Source organism: Gigantopelta aegis, chromosome 8 (genome assembly GCF_016097555.1).
Source record: "Gigantopelta aegis isolate Gae_Host chromosome 8, Gae_host_genome, whole genome shotgun sequence".
Classification (NCBI taxonomy): Eukaryota; Metazoa; Mollusca; class Gastropoda; order Neomphalida; family Peltospiridae; genus Gigantopelta; species Gigantopelta aegis.
The window spans coordinates 895,142-910,526 of record NC_054706.1 but is presented as its reverse complement, the minus strand read 5'-3'; the positions used below and the strand labels follow the sequence as shown (position 1 = coordinate 910,526).

The 15,385-nt window shown below is 37.1% G+C and overlaps 1 protein-coding gene across 2 annotated transcripts in view; it reads left to right on the top strand.

The window, feature by feature from the left end:
* LOC121378487 (GATOR complex protein NPRL3-like) overlaps positions 1-15,385 on the top strand; it is a 33,544-nt gene that overhangs the window by 10,012 nt on the left and 8,147 nt on the right. For both annotated transcript variants that reach the window (XM_041506678.1, XM_041506679.1), the window contains 7 exons: positions 325-400; positions 2,792-2,906; positions 3,274-3,308; positions 4,077-4,233; positions 6,336-6,442; positions 7,545-7,674; positions 8,782-9,004. In XM_041506678.1, the coding sequence (XP_041362612.1) occupies positions 325-400; positions 2,792-2,906; positions 3,274-3,308; positions 4,077-4,233; positions 6,336-6,442; positions 7,545-7,674; positions 8,782-9,004 (843 nt within the window). The remainder of the gene's footprint in view (positions 1-324; positions 401-2,791; positions 2,907-3,273; positions 3,309-4,076; positions 4,234-6,335; positions 6,443-7,544; positions 7,675-8,781; positions 9,005-15,385) is intronic.

The window sequence follows — 15,385 nt, the reverse complement described above, 5'->3', positions numbered from 1 at the left end:
CTCTCTCTCTGTCTGTGTGTGTGTGTGTCTCTCTCTCTGTCTGTCTGTCTCTCTCTCTCTCTCTCTCTCTCTCTCTCTCTCTCTCTCTCTCTCTCTCTCTCTCTCACTCTCACTCTCTCACTATGTCTGTGTGTGTGTGTCTCTCTCTCTCTCTCTCTCTCTCTCTCTCTCTCTCTCTCTCTCTCTCTCTCTCTCTCTCTCTCTCTCTCTCTCTCTCTCTCTCACACTGTCTTCTGTCTTCCTGTGTGTCTGTATTTCTGTTTAACATATTAACTGTATATATAGAGTATGCACCTGTATGTGAAGTTTGTTACTGTATTTCAGACTGCCTCGTGTCTCCCTACAAGCTGATCCTAGAGAGGAGTCAGTTGGCGCAGGAACTCAAGAAGGTTTACGATAGGTATAACAAGCTTTCAGACACTTTCCCAGTCAGGTTACAAACAAAATGGTTTACGATGGGTATAACAAGCTTTCAGACACTTGATCAGTCAGGTTACAAACAAAATGGTTTACAATAGGTAACAAGCTTTCAGACACTAATTGGCCAGTCAGGTTACAAATAAAATGGTTTACGATAGGTAACAAGCTTTCAGACACTTGGCCAGTCAGGTTACAAACAAAATGGTTTACGATAGGTAACAAGCTTTCAGACACTTTGCCAGTCAGTTTTAACACAAAATGATCTACAACAGGTAACAAGCTTTCAGACACTTTGCCAGTCTGTTTTAACACAAAATGATCTACAACAGGTAACAAGCTTTCAGACACTTTGCCAGTCAGTTTTAACACAAAATGATCTACAAAAGGTAACAAGCTTTCAGACACTTGACCAGTCAGGTTACAAACAAAATGGTTTACGGTAGGTAACAAGCTTTCAGACACTTGGCCAGTCAGGTTACAAACAAAATGGTTTACGATAGGTATAACAAGCTTTCAGACACTTGATCAGTCAGGTTACAAACAAAATGGTTTACGATAGGTAACAAGCTTTCAGACACTTGGCCAGGTAAGTTACAAATAAAATGGTTTACGATAGGTATAACAAGCTTTCAGACACTTAGCCAGTCAGGTTACAAACAAAATGGTTTATGATAGGTAACAAGCTTTCAGACACTTTGCCAGTCAGTTTTAACACAAAATGATCTACAACAGGTAACAAGCTTTCAGACACTTTGCCAGTCTGTTTTAACACAAAATGATCTACAACAGGTAACAAGCTTTCAGACACTTTGCCAGTCAGTTTTAACACAAAATGATCTACAACAGGTAACAAGTTTTCAGACACTTTGCCAGTCAGTTTTAACACAAAATGATCTACAACAGGTAACAAGCTTTCAGACACTTTGCCAGTCAGTTTTAACACAAAATGATCTACAACAGGTAACAAGCTTTCAGACACTTTGCCAGTCAGTTTTAACACAAAATGATCTACAAAAGGTAACAAGCTTTCAGACACTTGACCAGTCAGGTTACAAACAAAATGGTTTACGATAGGTAACAAGCTTTCAGACACTTGGCCAGTCAGGTTACAAACAAAATGGTTTACGATAGGTATAACAAGCTTTCAGACACTTGATCAGTCAGGTTACAAACAAAATGGTTTACGATAGGTAACAAGCTTTCAGACACTTGGCCAGGTAGGTTAGAAATAAAATGGTTTACGATAGGTATAACAAGCTTTCAGACACTTAGCCAGTCAGGTTACAAACAAAATGGTTTATGATAGGTAACAAGCTTTCAGACACTTTGCCAGTCAGTTTTAACACAAAATGATCTACAACAGGTAACAAGCTTTCAGACACTTTGCCAGTCAGTTTTAACACAAAATGATCTACAACAGGTAACAAGTTTTCAGACACTTTTCCAGTCAGTTTAAGAACAAAATAGGCAGGATGTAATAAACTGTTTAATGCTTTGTGTTCAATCTGTGTCTGTCTGTCTTACTGTATCTGTTTGTCTGTTTGTCTTACTGTGTCTGTCTTACTGTTTCTGTCTGTCTTATTGTTTATGTCTGTCTGTCTGTGTGCCTTACTGTGTCTGTCTTACTGTGTCTGTCTGTCTTACAGTGTCTGTCTGTCTTACTGTGTCTGTCTGTCTTACTGTTTATGTCTGTCTGTGTGCCTTACTGTCTGTCTGTCTTATTGTGTCTGTCTTACTGTATCTGTCTTACTTACTGTGTCTGTCTGTCTTACTGTGTCTGTCTGTCTTACTGTTTCTGTCTGTGTCTGGTGGTCTGTCTGTCTATGACTGAGACGGGTTGGCTGTTTTTGTGCATACATTGCGTATGTGTGTTTGTGTAGGTGTGTGTCTGTGTGAACGTGTGTTTGTGTAGGTGTGTACATGTAGGTGTGTCTGTGTGAACATGTCTTTGTGTAGGTGTGTTTGTCTTGTGTGCACATATTTGTGTGTGTAGCTATGTATGTCTGTGTGCACATGTGTGTTTGTGTAGGTGTGTGTCTGTGTGCACATGTTTGTGTGTGTGTAGCTATGTATGTCTGTGTGCACATGTGTGTTTGTGTAGGCATGCATGTCTTTGTGTAGGTGTATCTGTCTTGTGTACACAGGTGTGTGTCTCTTGTGTACACAGGTGTGTTTGTGTAAGTGTGTGTGTGTGTATGTAGTTGTGTGTATTTTTGTTTGTGTATTTTGTGTTTGAGTCTACTTGAAAATCTCTGTCATCTTCAGACGTTAAAATATAGGTTTGTTCCCATTGTCTATTAGTTAAAACACTTTTCATCTTTGCATGTAAACTAATATTAATATTGGCATGTCCTGTTAAACTTTATTTCAGTGTGTTGGCTACTGGCATCGTTCAGTTCCATATGAACAAGTGGGTGGAAATTAACTTCTGTCTGCCACACAAGATTCACACAATTCAGCTGGGCACAAAACTTCTCCACATAGAGGTTGGTTTTCTCCATATAAATGTTGCTTTCAACTCTTCCAGTTTGATTTTAGAACCAAATTGTTCTACTCTTTCATACATATAAGACCAATATAGATCTGGTACAGTGCTCACATACATCGATCGTACCCTTTTGTAATCCTAAATAATTGAGTCAGCCATCACATATCATTGGGTTTGGTGAGTACATTTTCAAATGTCAACACTGAGTTGAGCAAGATATTCTACTAAGACTATACAGGTATGTCTACATTTTTGTTTCTTCATGCCAGCATTTTATTGTCTTACATTATTAGGTGTTAATAATTTAGTTTTGAGCGTTATTAAGTTTAGTTGGTTATATCTTTTTGCTGTGTTCATAATTTCAGCCTGAGGTCATCCACAGGTGCCTTGCAGCTTTGAGGTAAGTGGTGACTGAAAGCGAACTGGATATGTTTTTAAGGTATGTGGTATATAACGGACACTAGTGTAGAATTCTATTTCTTAAAGATTTAAAACCTAATATGTACAGTGATTAAACTCACACAGTCAACCGATAAGACAGTCAATTTCTGCAATGTTAATTTCATTGGATGGTGTGGCTTTAATATCTAGAACATCACCTTGGAATAGTATCTTAACAAGTCCAAAATACAAGTACTCAAGAGTCAAACTCCATCCAGAGCCAAATACCCGACACTAGATGATAACGAGACTAAGGAATAAAGTAAACTAGCATTATGCATGTTAATTCCAGTGCTCAACATGAATGCCAAATCCTGCCATTGTATTGCATTCCACAATATATTCATAGCCCTATAATGTAACCGGCTGCAAGCATGTGGCAAAATGATGTTAAAACATAATTAAATAAGAGTGCTCTTCATTGCATGGTTACTAAAGTCCTGTGAATGGACTAGAGTCTTGCTGGACCTGACCCATGCTCCCCGAGTACTATAATATCCGTGGAGACCTTGGAACTGTCAATCTGATGTCTCTAATTAAATCAGTATCTAACGTGTGATATGACTGTGATGCTACAAAAGTCACCCATTATTATTAAGAATGATACTATTCACATTTTCGGCAGATGCTGTTTCACTGAGATAGATACCAAACACAGCTTTGAGGCTTACATGTTACAATAAAAGAGTTAATTTGTCAGTTAATAACAGTTGTGTTGTATTTGCAGACCTTACCATGGTATGCTGCTAATGGTTGAAAAACAAACCATTCTCGACTCGCTACCCATCGACTGCGCTCCAACGCTCACTCGACTCATCAAGATGGCTAGCCCAGTGAAGAGCTTACAAACATTGTCATTGGACGCTGATCTCAACCTATCACAGGTCAGTACAAACATTGTCATTGGATGCTGATCTCAACCTATCACAGGTCAGTACAAACATTGTCATTGGATGCTGATCTCAACCTATCATAGGTCAGTACAAACATTGTCATTGGACGCTGATCTCATCCTATCACAGGTCAGTACAAACATTGTCATTGGATGCTGATCTCAACCTATCACAGGTCAGTACAAACATTGTCATTGGATGCTGATCTCAACCCATCACAGGTCAGTACAAACATTGTCATCAGACCTGTCAACCCTCCCGGTATTTGATCAAATCTCCTTTCTCCTGTGCGAGAGACAGTTTCTCCTGTTAAATGACATTTTTGTAAGCATAAAAAAAAAATCGATCCTCTTTGGTCAAAATAACATAAGGGAAGTAACTCTACCTTTTTGTGTATTGACATTCAGTGTTGCATATAAAATAAAATAAAACTATCCAATTTAGTTCTAATAACACCTCTGAATTGTAAAATGTCTTCCCACTGGATTACATAATGCAACTATGACGAATCTGAACTGCCAGACTCCGAGTTGACAGCGATACACATGATGCTTGTTAAAATCACATGTCACAGCAAGACAATGAAAAGAGCAATTAGCTGTATAAACATACTTGTGTCAGTTAATTTTGTATGTTTGAGCAGTAAAATGTTGGTTATAAGGGTACTCCTCAAGAAATTATTTTTGAACAATTAAAAAATGTTGTGTTTGACATTGACATAAAGTTACTCACGGAAATGGGTATAATTCCGGTATATTTCACACGATGTCCGTCGTGAGGTTTTACTTATGATTAATAAAAATACAATGTTTATTGCATCATTATAATGATTTTAAATAAGTACCACGCCACCGTTCCTCATTATAGTAAAAACTGAATATTAATTTATAAGATTTATATAAATTTGTCTTTGGTACTTGGGTACACTAACCACAAATGATAATGTAACGCAACCTGTAAGGCTGTAAGTGTAATACCGTAAATGTACTAATTAAATTTTTTATTTTTTGTTCATGTTCATATATATTTTTTTTTAAATATGTATTAAATCATAATAATATTTAAACTTTAAAAAAAAAAAAAATGTTTTACATTTTTTTTTTTTTTTTTTTAATGCCAACATCTATGGTTAAGAAATATATATGACATTATATAGTATTCATATAACTTATTGTAATAATGTTTTTTTTAAATCTTGCGATTTTGGGTTAAATGGTGTGAATTTAAAAAATCGCCTGCTTTTTGACAAAATCTCCTGCTTTTTCAACACACACCTCCTGCTTTCTCTTGACTAAAGGTTGACAGGTCTGATTGTCATTGGATGCTGATCTCAACCTATCACAGGTCAGTACAAACATTGTCATTGGACGCTGATCTTAACCCGTCAGTCACCCACAACTGATACATCAAAGATTGTGGTATGCACTGTTCTGACTGGGGAAGTGTATATAAGAGATCCCTTGATTGACTAACTGTTGAAATAACCATGTCAGACACCAACTGTTTTGTAGATTTGAACAAGAAAACTTTAACACATTGTGCCTCGTGTTTTGACAAGGTCAGCTCAATCTGCTCCAGAGAATCACTGTCATGTGCTTATCATTGTCATGTGCTTATCTATGTTGTGTTCTTATTTATGTCATGTGCTTATCTATGTCATGTGCTTATCTATGTCATGTGCTTATCACTGTCATGTTCTTATCTATGGCATGTGCTTATATATGTCATGTTCTTTTATGTCATGTTCTTTTCTGTCATGTTCTTATCTATGTCATGTGCTTATCTATGTCATGTTCTTATCTACGTCATGTGCTAATCACTGTCATGTGCTTATCTATGTCATGTTCTTATCTATGTTATGTGCTTATCTGTCATGTGCTTATCTATGTCATATGTGCTTATCTATGTCATGTGCTTATCTATGTTATGTGCTTATCTCCCCTGATTGGAATCCATTCAAAGTTTGCCAAGAACTGAAAAGCAATAACAGACAATCCTTATAAGTAAAGCTGAAGCAGACTTATTAATAATTTTGTTTTCTTTTCTTGATTCTTGAACAAGAATATTTAATTTTTATTTTTTTTATTTGACAGGTTTTTCAGCTAGTTTGTCACCTGGTGTACTGGGCGAAGGCGACGGTCATTTACCCTTTGTGTGAAACCAACGTCTATGTTCTCTCGCCTCAAGCAAATACCTTAGTGTAAGTCAACCACAGTGTCATTTACCCTCTGCCTCAAGCAAATACCTTAATGTAAGTCAACCACAGTGTCATTTACCCTCTGCCTCAAGCAAATACCATAGTGTAAGTCAACCACAGTGTCACTTACCCTCTGCCTCAAGCAAATACCTCAGTGTAAGTCAACCACAGTGTCACTTACCCTCTGCCTGAAGCAAATACCTCAGTGTAAGTCAACCACAGTGTCACTTACCCTCTGCCTCAAGCAAATACCTCAGTGTAAGTCAACCACAGTGTCACTTACCCTCTGCCTCAAGCAAATACCTCAGTGTAAGTCAACCACAGTGTCACTTACCCTCTGCCTCAAGCAAATACCTCAGTGTAAGTCAACCACAGTGTCACTTACCCTCTGCCTCAAGCAAATACCTCAGTGTAAGTCAACCACAGTGTCACTTACCCTCTGCCTCAAGCAAATACCTCAGTGTAAGTCAACCACAGTGTCACTTACCCTCTGCCTCAAGCAAATACCTCAGTGTAAGTCACAGTGTCACTTACCCTCATACCTCAGTGTGTCAACCACAGTGTCACTTACCCTCTGCCTCAAGCAAATACCTCAGTGTAAGTCAACCACAATGTCACTTACCCTCTGCCTCAAGCAAATACCTCAGTGTAAATCAACCACAATGTCATTTACCCTCAATGTAAAACCAATGTCTATGTTCTCTCGCTTCAAGCAATGTTATTGGTTTTGTCTCAACTTGGTCAAATTGTTTGTCAATATATACTGACACCCAAAAGAAACTGTACCAAGAAACATTGTTTAAATTCCTTTATAATTTGGACAAAGGAAATGGAATGCTTGTTAAATATGTTTGTGCTTTTATGGAGTGAAATGTTGTTCACAAGATGCCAAGAGGATCACTCTCATGAATATAGGTTTGAAACAATCAACATATGCTGGGTTTTCTTCAGTAGTCTCTCAGTCTTTGTATATAGTTTCTTTTGGACGTCAGTATGGAAAAATATCTTTGTGAAATTGTATTTTTATGGTAGATGTACAGGAAGAAAAAAAAAATAAAAATTGGTAATGTTTTGCTACTTATTGACTACATGTTTAATGTTTCAGAAATTCTCCTCTTGTTGAAGAGTTCACAGAACATTTTCCAGGGAGATCACTCCATGTAGAGATGTCAGAGTTCTCTCTCCCTAGCTATCTGCGTGAAAACAGAAACATCCCACAGAGGTCAGATCATCAGGTGTGTGGGAAGTAACAAATTGATTTTTATGCTGTCCACTTTCCTTTTTCACCATGTGTCATGTTTGTGAAACATTTAAAAAAAAGTGTGAGTAATAACCTGTCTGTAGTTGCCGCTTACAGGCTGCAGTCTGTAATGTCTAACTGACTTGTCCTCACTTGAATTACAGTGATAATGTGAAGAGGATATTTGATGTTTGTCAGATATGACTTGTATCTCGTCACATGAAGAATATGCTAAAGTTGTGTAACACAATTTTATTACATACCTATTTAATCTTAAGAAATTTTCAAACTGTTTCATAAATTTATCTTGTATCACACAAGATCTGGACTGAGAACTTATAAATGGGGAATTGCCTTTTTATTTTTACTGGAGTTAACACCTTTTTATTATGGAGTCATGTCTGATTTACAAATTATGTGTGACGAGATACAAGTCATATCTGACAAACATATTTGAAGCATTACACAAGATTGCCACAGAGTAAGATTGTTAATGTTAAGAAAATCCATGATAGGAGGATTGAATAATCTATAGATTTAAGAATGTCTAGTTGTGAAGTTAAATTAAAAAACGTTTTGTAAAATATAAAAGAAGGTACCGTATGTAATAAATACACAACTTCACATTCATTGTTTTTGCTTCCTATTTATTGCACTCGTTTATTTTGCGCAGGAACCAACCACTCGACCACTATACACAGTCTCGTGGTATATATTCCTGAGCAAAATAAATTTGTACAATAAATAGGAGTAAAAACAACATATGTGAAGTTCTGTATATTTATAAGATGGGATATAAATCATATTTGACCAATAAATAAAATGTTTTATATCTTTTGTTACACATACACAACTTACATCATGTCTCCACTTGTTAGACCTACAGTTAGGTCTTACTTTTCTCATGTGAAGGCATCAAGTTTCGCATTTTTGACCAATGTATGTTATTTAAGTCCATTTTTCATAAATTGTATGTCTTACACATAATCATTAAAACTTGGTTTATATTTTGTAACTACGTCTTTGAATATCAACTGATCCCAATACATGTTAAAAATATATATATAATTAGAGGAAGTTTATTGATCTGTGAACATTCCAGGCGCAACGTGTCCAACTAGTCGTGTGGATGCTACAACATCGCCTACTACTGCAGCTTCACACCTACATCTTCCTCGTCCCTCAGAAACCCGCGGCTGCACCGTCGCAGTCTGATGAGGATGTTGTGAAAGCCAAAGTTCAGGTGGTGGAGGAGTCGGTGTTGTCAGTGCTGATGGAAGACATGGGCTTACGCATCACCTCTAGTATCTCAGATGCTGCGTCAGGTAAATAACGTAATCTTAGGTAGTGGTATAACAAATAGTATCTCAGACACAGTATCAGGTAAATAACGTAATCTTAGGTAGTGGTGTAACAAATAGTATCTCAGATGCTGTGTCAGGTAAATAACGTAATCTTAGGTAGTGGTGTAACAAATAGTATCTCAGACGCTGTGTCAGGTAAATAACGTAATCTTAGGTAGTGGTGTAACAAATAGTATCTCAGACGCTGTGTCAGGTAAATAACGTAATCTTAGGTAATTTTAATTTACAATAATCTCATAAATATTCACAAATATAACACACCATACCCTTTCATACCACCCATCGATTTCATATTTAACACAATCATTCATTCCCGCATACCATTCACACCAAATTCACAACAATAGTTTACAATATTATGTCGTCACATAATATTGCATAATAGTCCACCAACAAACTATCAATGAATCACACAAGTTGCAAAGTCATGTTATTACACAAGTAACCAGTTCTCAGTCCACGGAGCACCTAGTATCTACTTAGATACACCAAACACCGAATTCACCACCTCTCTCAGCTCTCCATCCAGTTTTCCATTGCATCATCTCTTACGAACTAAGAGACCCCTCAACATCACGAAAGACAGCCCTGACCCCGTGACGCACCTCTTGTTATAACTTCCACCACACCTGGGGCACATCTCACGTAGCATAAAAACTACAACAAAAGATTATTGAAATCACCACATTGTACCACATCCATATTTAACCACATACCCGGTACTAGTTCACATACATACATACATGTATTACACGCTCATAAACTAGTTCAGTTATTAATACATTCAATTAATAATCCATTCCTTTCTTCGTTTACACAAACTCATAATATGCATACAATGTTTAAATACATAAAGATCCACAAACCAACATTTATCTCATACCACATATTTTACAAGCTTTAACATTTAAGCTTAATGTAAAACATATACACATGATTCTACTCACGCTCTTATACCAGCTTTTAATGTACACCCACATATCTCGTTCCAATATATTTTTCCAAACGTCTCTACCAAAGAATGTGTTACCAGTGACCAGTACACTACACCACACTGCTTTTATTCACCAAAACTACTCACACCCAAGCTCCCAAAGCATGCACCACACAGTATTTCATACCCACACTCTACAGTCATTCTCAACAACTACAAGCCAAGCTACAGCTCTATTGTTCTATTGCATTAATAGTAACGCACAAGGCTGTCAATAATTATACACCAAGCTATTTCTGACTTCTAATGCTACATTGCCTCAGCTACATAAAACATACTGACAAAGTGAACAGTGACAATGTAGCTCAATACAAAAAATAATAATAATAATTTACAAAATACATTTGACTTGTGACACATCCCCCTACTTTAGAATTTTCTTCCCGTAAGAAAATTAAAAACAAAATCACAAGTCAAATTCTACTTTACTACTGAACATATATACATATATTTGCCAGGTCCTCAATATCCGATATTTACATACCAGTGTCGCCACACCTGCTCAACAAATCTGCTCCAACATTGTCTACACCCCGGATGCTATGACATACAAACCTGTACGGTTGTAGACTGAGTGCCCACCTCATGATCCGGCTGTTGGTCATCTTTGCACTGTTTAACCAAATCAGTGACTTATGGTCTGTCTCTAAAATGAATTCTGTCCCATACACATACTGCTTCAACTTACCAATTGCCCACACTATGGCCAAACATTCCATTTCCACAGTTGCATATCTGGTTTCCCTCAGTTTCAACTTCCTACTCAGATACAATACAGGAAATGTCTTACCTTCATCTTCCTGCAACAGTACTGCCCCTATACCAGTACCTGACGCATCGGTTCGAATTATAAAAGGCTTATTCAAATCTGGCAGTCTCAAGATAGGTGCACTAGACATCAACTGCTTTAACGTCTCAAACGTCCGAGTTGTTTGGTCTGTCCATTTCAGTTCATTTGGGTTTCCTTTCTTTGTCATATCTGTCAATGGAGATGAAACTGCTGAAAAATTTGGAATGAATTTTCTATAATATCCAATTAAGCCAAGAAACGACCTCATCTGTTTTTTGTTCTGTGGTTTTGTCACTAACAGTATTTTACTGACTTTCTTCACATCGGGTTTTATTTCTCCTTTCCCGATAATATGACCCAAAAACTCCACATTGTGATATCCAAAGAAACACTTACTTGGTTTTGCTGTTAAGTTTGCATTTCTCAGTCTCTGTAGCACTTGCCTTACTAAGTTCATCTGTTCTTCCCAAGTTTCTGTGTAAATTAATATGTCATCTATATAATTCATCACATGGTCAATATCTTTCAGAAGTTTCCTCATCATTCTCGAAAACACGGCTGGTGCACTTACGATACCAAAAGGCATCACTTTCCATTGAAATAGTCCATGAGGAGTAACAAATGCAGTCATTTCTCTGAATTCCTCAGTTATTGGAATTTGCCAATAACCTTTACATAGGTCCATTTTTGTAAAGAATGTAGCTTTTGACAATTTACTAAATAACTCTTCTATGTTAGGAATAGGCTCTGCATCGAAAACCACTATTCTGTTCAGACGTCTATAGTCTGTACAAAACCTGTAAGTACCTTCCTTCTTCTTAACTAAGACTATTGGACTCGCATAAGCTGATTTCGATGGTTCAATAACATTCAGTTCAAGCATTTGGTCCAACTCCTTTCTTACAATATCGGTTAAGCTGTGAGGTGTTGGATAAGGTTTTAATCTAACTGGTTCATCTGATGTTAGTTTCAACTGAAATGTGTCTAACGTTGTCAATCCAGGTTTATCTGTTAACACATCCCCAAATTGTTCTAACAAATTCTGCACTGATTCTATTTTATTCACTTGCAGTTCATGTGAAATGTTACACTCTTTCCAGGTTTCTGTCACACATAGTGATGGTAATTCTATGTCTAATGGTTTGTCCATATCCCTCTCCCCATCATCTTCTACCACACCAATGCAAACTGTTTCCACATTATGCCCCGGCCTTGTGTTATTTCTTTCCAAATACTTCTTTAATAAGTTTACATGATATGTTTTCCTCTTTCCATTGATCTCAATCCTATAATCCAAGTTGCTCACTTTCTCTTTGATTACAAAAGGTCCTTGCCATTTCATCAATAGTTTGTTGTTCTGAACTGGTAATAGAAGTAATACTCTATCACCTACACTAAATCTACGGTCCCTCGCTCGCTTGTTGAAATACCCACGGTACCTCGCTGAGGCCTTTTTCAACTCTTTGTTTGCCATTTCACATGTTCTTTCTAACCTTTCCCGTAAATCTAACACATACTCATAAGTTGTCTTTACTTCTTGATCCTGAACTTCTCCTGTCCACAGTTCTTTTAGAATGTGCATGGGTCCCCTCACTGTTCTCCCATATAACAATTCAAACGGTGAAAATCCAAGACTCTCTTGTGGCACTTCTCTATAAGCAAACAATAATGGTGCTACATATCTATCCCAATCTTTGGGCCGTTCAACACACATTTTTTTCAACATGGTTTTCAATGTCCCATTAAAGCGCTCTACAAGTCCATTACACATGGGGTGATAAGGAGTGGTAGTGAGTTGATGTAATGATAATAAACGTCCTACCTCTTTCATTAGATCTGAAGTGAATTGAGTCCCCATATCAGTCAAAATTTCATTCGGTACACCCACTCTGCTAAATACTGATACCAGCGCTTCTGCCACGGTTTCTGTGTCAATCTTCGCTAATGGAACAGCTTCAGGGTATCTTGTAGCATAGTCCACGATGGTCAAAATGTAGCGGTTCTTTCTCTCTGACATTGGTTCAATAGGCCCAATCAAGTCTACTGCTATCCTCTGAAAAGGTATATCAATTATTGGCATTTGTCCTAATAATGTCTTACCTATTCTACCTTTCGGTATTGTCTTTTGACAGACATCACATGACTGACAAAATCTACGAACGTCACTATTCAACCCAGGCCAGTAAAAGTGTCTCTGTATTCTATCACTTGATTTCTTTGTGGCTAAATGTCCAGCTATTATTGTCTCATGACCAACTCTCATTACTTGCATTCTCATCTCTGTAGGAACAACTAATTGTAAGAATAATTCTCCATTTTCCACATTTGGCGATTTAAACTCTCTCATTAGCAAATCTTTTCTCACCACAAACCTTGAGACATTCTTACCTTTAACCTTTTCCACTCCTTTTTCCGCTAACTGAAACAGCTTTTCCAAACTCACGTCTTTCCTCTGTGCTGTCTTCATCTCTTCCGAGTTTACTACATCTAACTTGACCTTTGCAGTTATCAATTGTTTCACCTTCTTTTCCTTCTTTTGTGACCGTGTTTCCATCACACCAATGGTCTGTATTTTGATTGTTGTCCCAGTCGGATCCGGTTGCTTTACATCACGCGCCCCTGGTATGTTACCAATAACAATGTCATAAATGGGATTATCAAACACCAATGCTTTCACTTTTCCTGTATAAAAGGGCGTCCTCAGGTATACTTCACACCAAGGTTGATCTTTCACAATTCCATCTAATCCTACATAGCTTCCTATTTCTCCTGTCATAGCACACTCAGGCACTAAGGATCTTTTAATCGTTACTGTGGAACAACCAGTATCTCTGATAATTTTTAGTTCCTTTCCAAATGCATTTCCAATTAGCACATTCATATTTTTATCATTTTCAGTAAAAGTACTTCTTTCTCTGTTCATGTTCACCATGCATCCAATAGTTTCTTTTCTCTTAAATCTATTAGGACATGTCCTTGCCAAATGACCTTTCCTTTCACAAATAAAACATTTTGGTTGCCATGATACCGATTCTGAATGTTTATCATTACCTGAAAACTTTGGTCTACTGAACTTGCCAACCTCTCTCTTTTCCACAAAACCTCTTCCAGATCCATGACTTTGTTGAAATCTACTTCTGTTATTACCGTCTCCTTTTCTAGGCTGTACAATTCCTTTCCTTGCCTCAGTGAACTTCTCCGCTAATTCTGCCATCTTACATGCATTCTCGGGTATCCTTTCTTTCAAAAACAAAGTTAAGTCAATACTTGCCGAATTCAACAATTGTTCTCTGAGCAACAAATCTAACAAATCCTCAAACGTCAAATCAATGCTACTCAATTTAATCCATCTATTTGCATAACCACGCAATCTGCTTAAAAATTGAGTATAAGTCTCCCCATCTTCCACTTGTGCGTTTCTAAACTTTAACCTAAATCCTTCCTCAGTTAATTCATATCTATGTAGTAGAGCACGTTTTAGTTTTTCATAATTAACTGCATCTTCAGTTTCCAATCTCACATATACGTCCCTTGCTTTACCCGTTAGTAATATTCCCAAATGAATAGCCCAATCTCTTTGAGGAGTTTCCTGTACTTCCATAAGTCTCTCAAAACTTGTCAAATAAGCATCCATATCGTCCCGACCATCTTGGAATATAGGCAATTTTAATTTTATGTTACTCACCTTAGAAATCGAAGATGGATCGCCTCTATTCATGTTACCTCCTTGCCGTTCCAACTCCAACTTCATTCTTTCTCTCTCAATTTCCAGTTCTGCCATCTCTTTTACAGCTTTTCTCTCCCTTTCTTTTTCTTCCAGCTCCATTTCAGCCAACTCTTTAACTGCTCTCCTTTCATTTTCTCTGTCCTCTTTCCCTCTGACGATCTTCTCTCTCAAGTCTCTCCTTCTCTCTCCATTCCTCTTTTTCTTCTTGAACAAACTTTTGCAATTCTCCCTTCTCTAAACCCAAACTCTTGCCTACTGTAATAAATCTTTCAATATCCATACTGAATTTAGACATGAAGGCTATATACAAAAAACAAATACACAAATAATTAACCCACATTTGAACCTTAAAATATGACAATATTATACATACCTGGTATGACTATCACCAACTCTTCTATGACCAAACAAAACAATGTACTAAACAACTAATACTCACCACATACTTACCAGTGTTGCATCACATATTTACAATATCTACAATCCCATCCGTCATACATCTGCAGTGAAACATTCGGAACACATGTGTTAAAAAGCAGTCAAATTACACTGATCTAACAAGTCCCGCGGCTTTGAACAACTGGCAAACTACAATACAGTAAGTATCAAGTTAAATACACGTCCCACCTTGCTCTTCTTAGCTACCAGTACAGTGACTTTTAACAAATCAAATATTTGCCCTGCATCTCCACCAAAATTATGTCACGTACTAGCAACTATGAAGAACAACATAATTCAGGATATAAACAATAATTTTAATTTACAATAATCTCATAAATATTCACAAATATAACACACCATACCCTTTCATACCACCCATCGATTTCATAT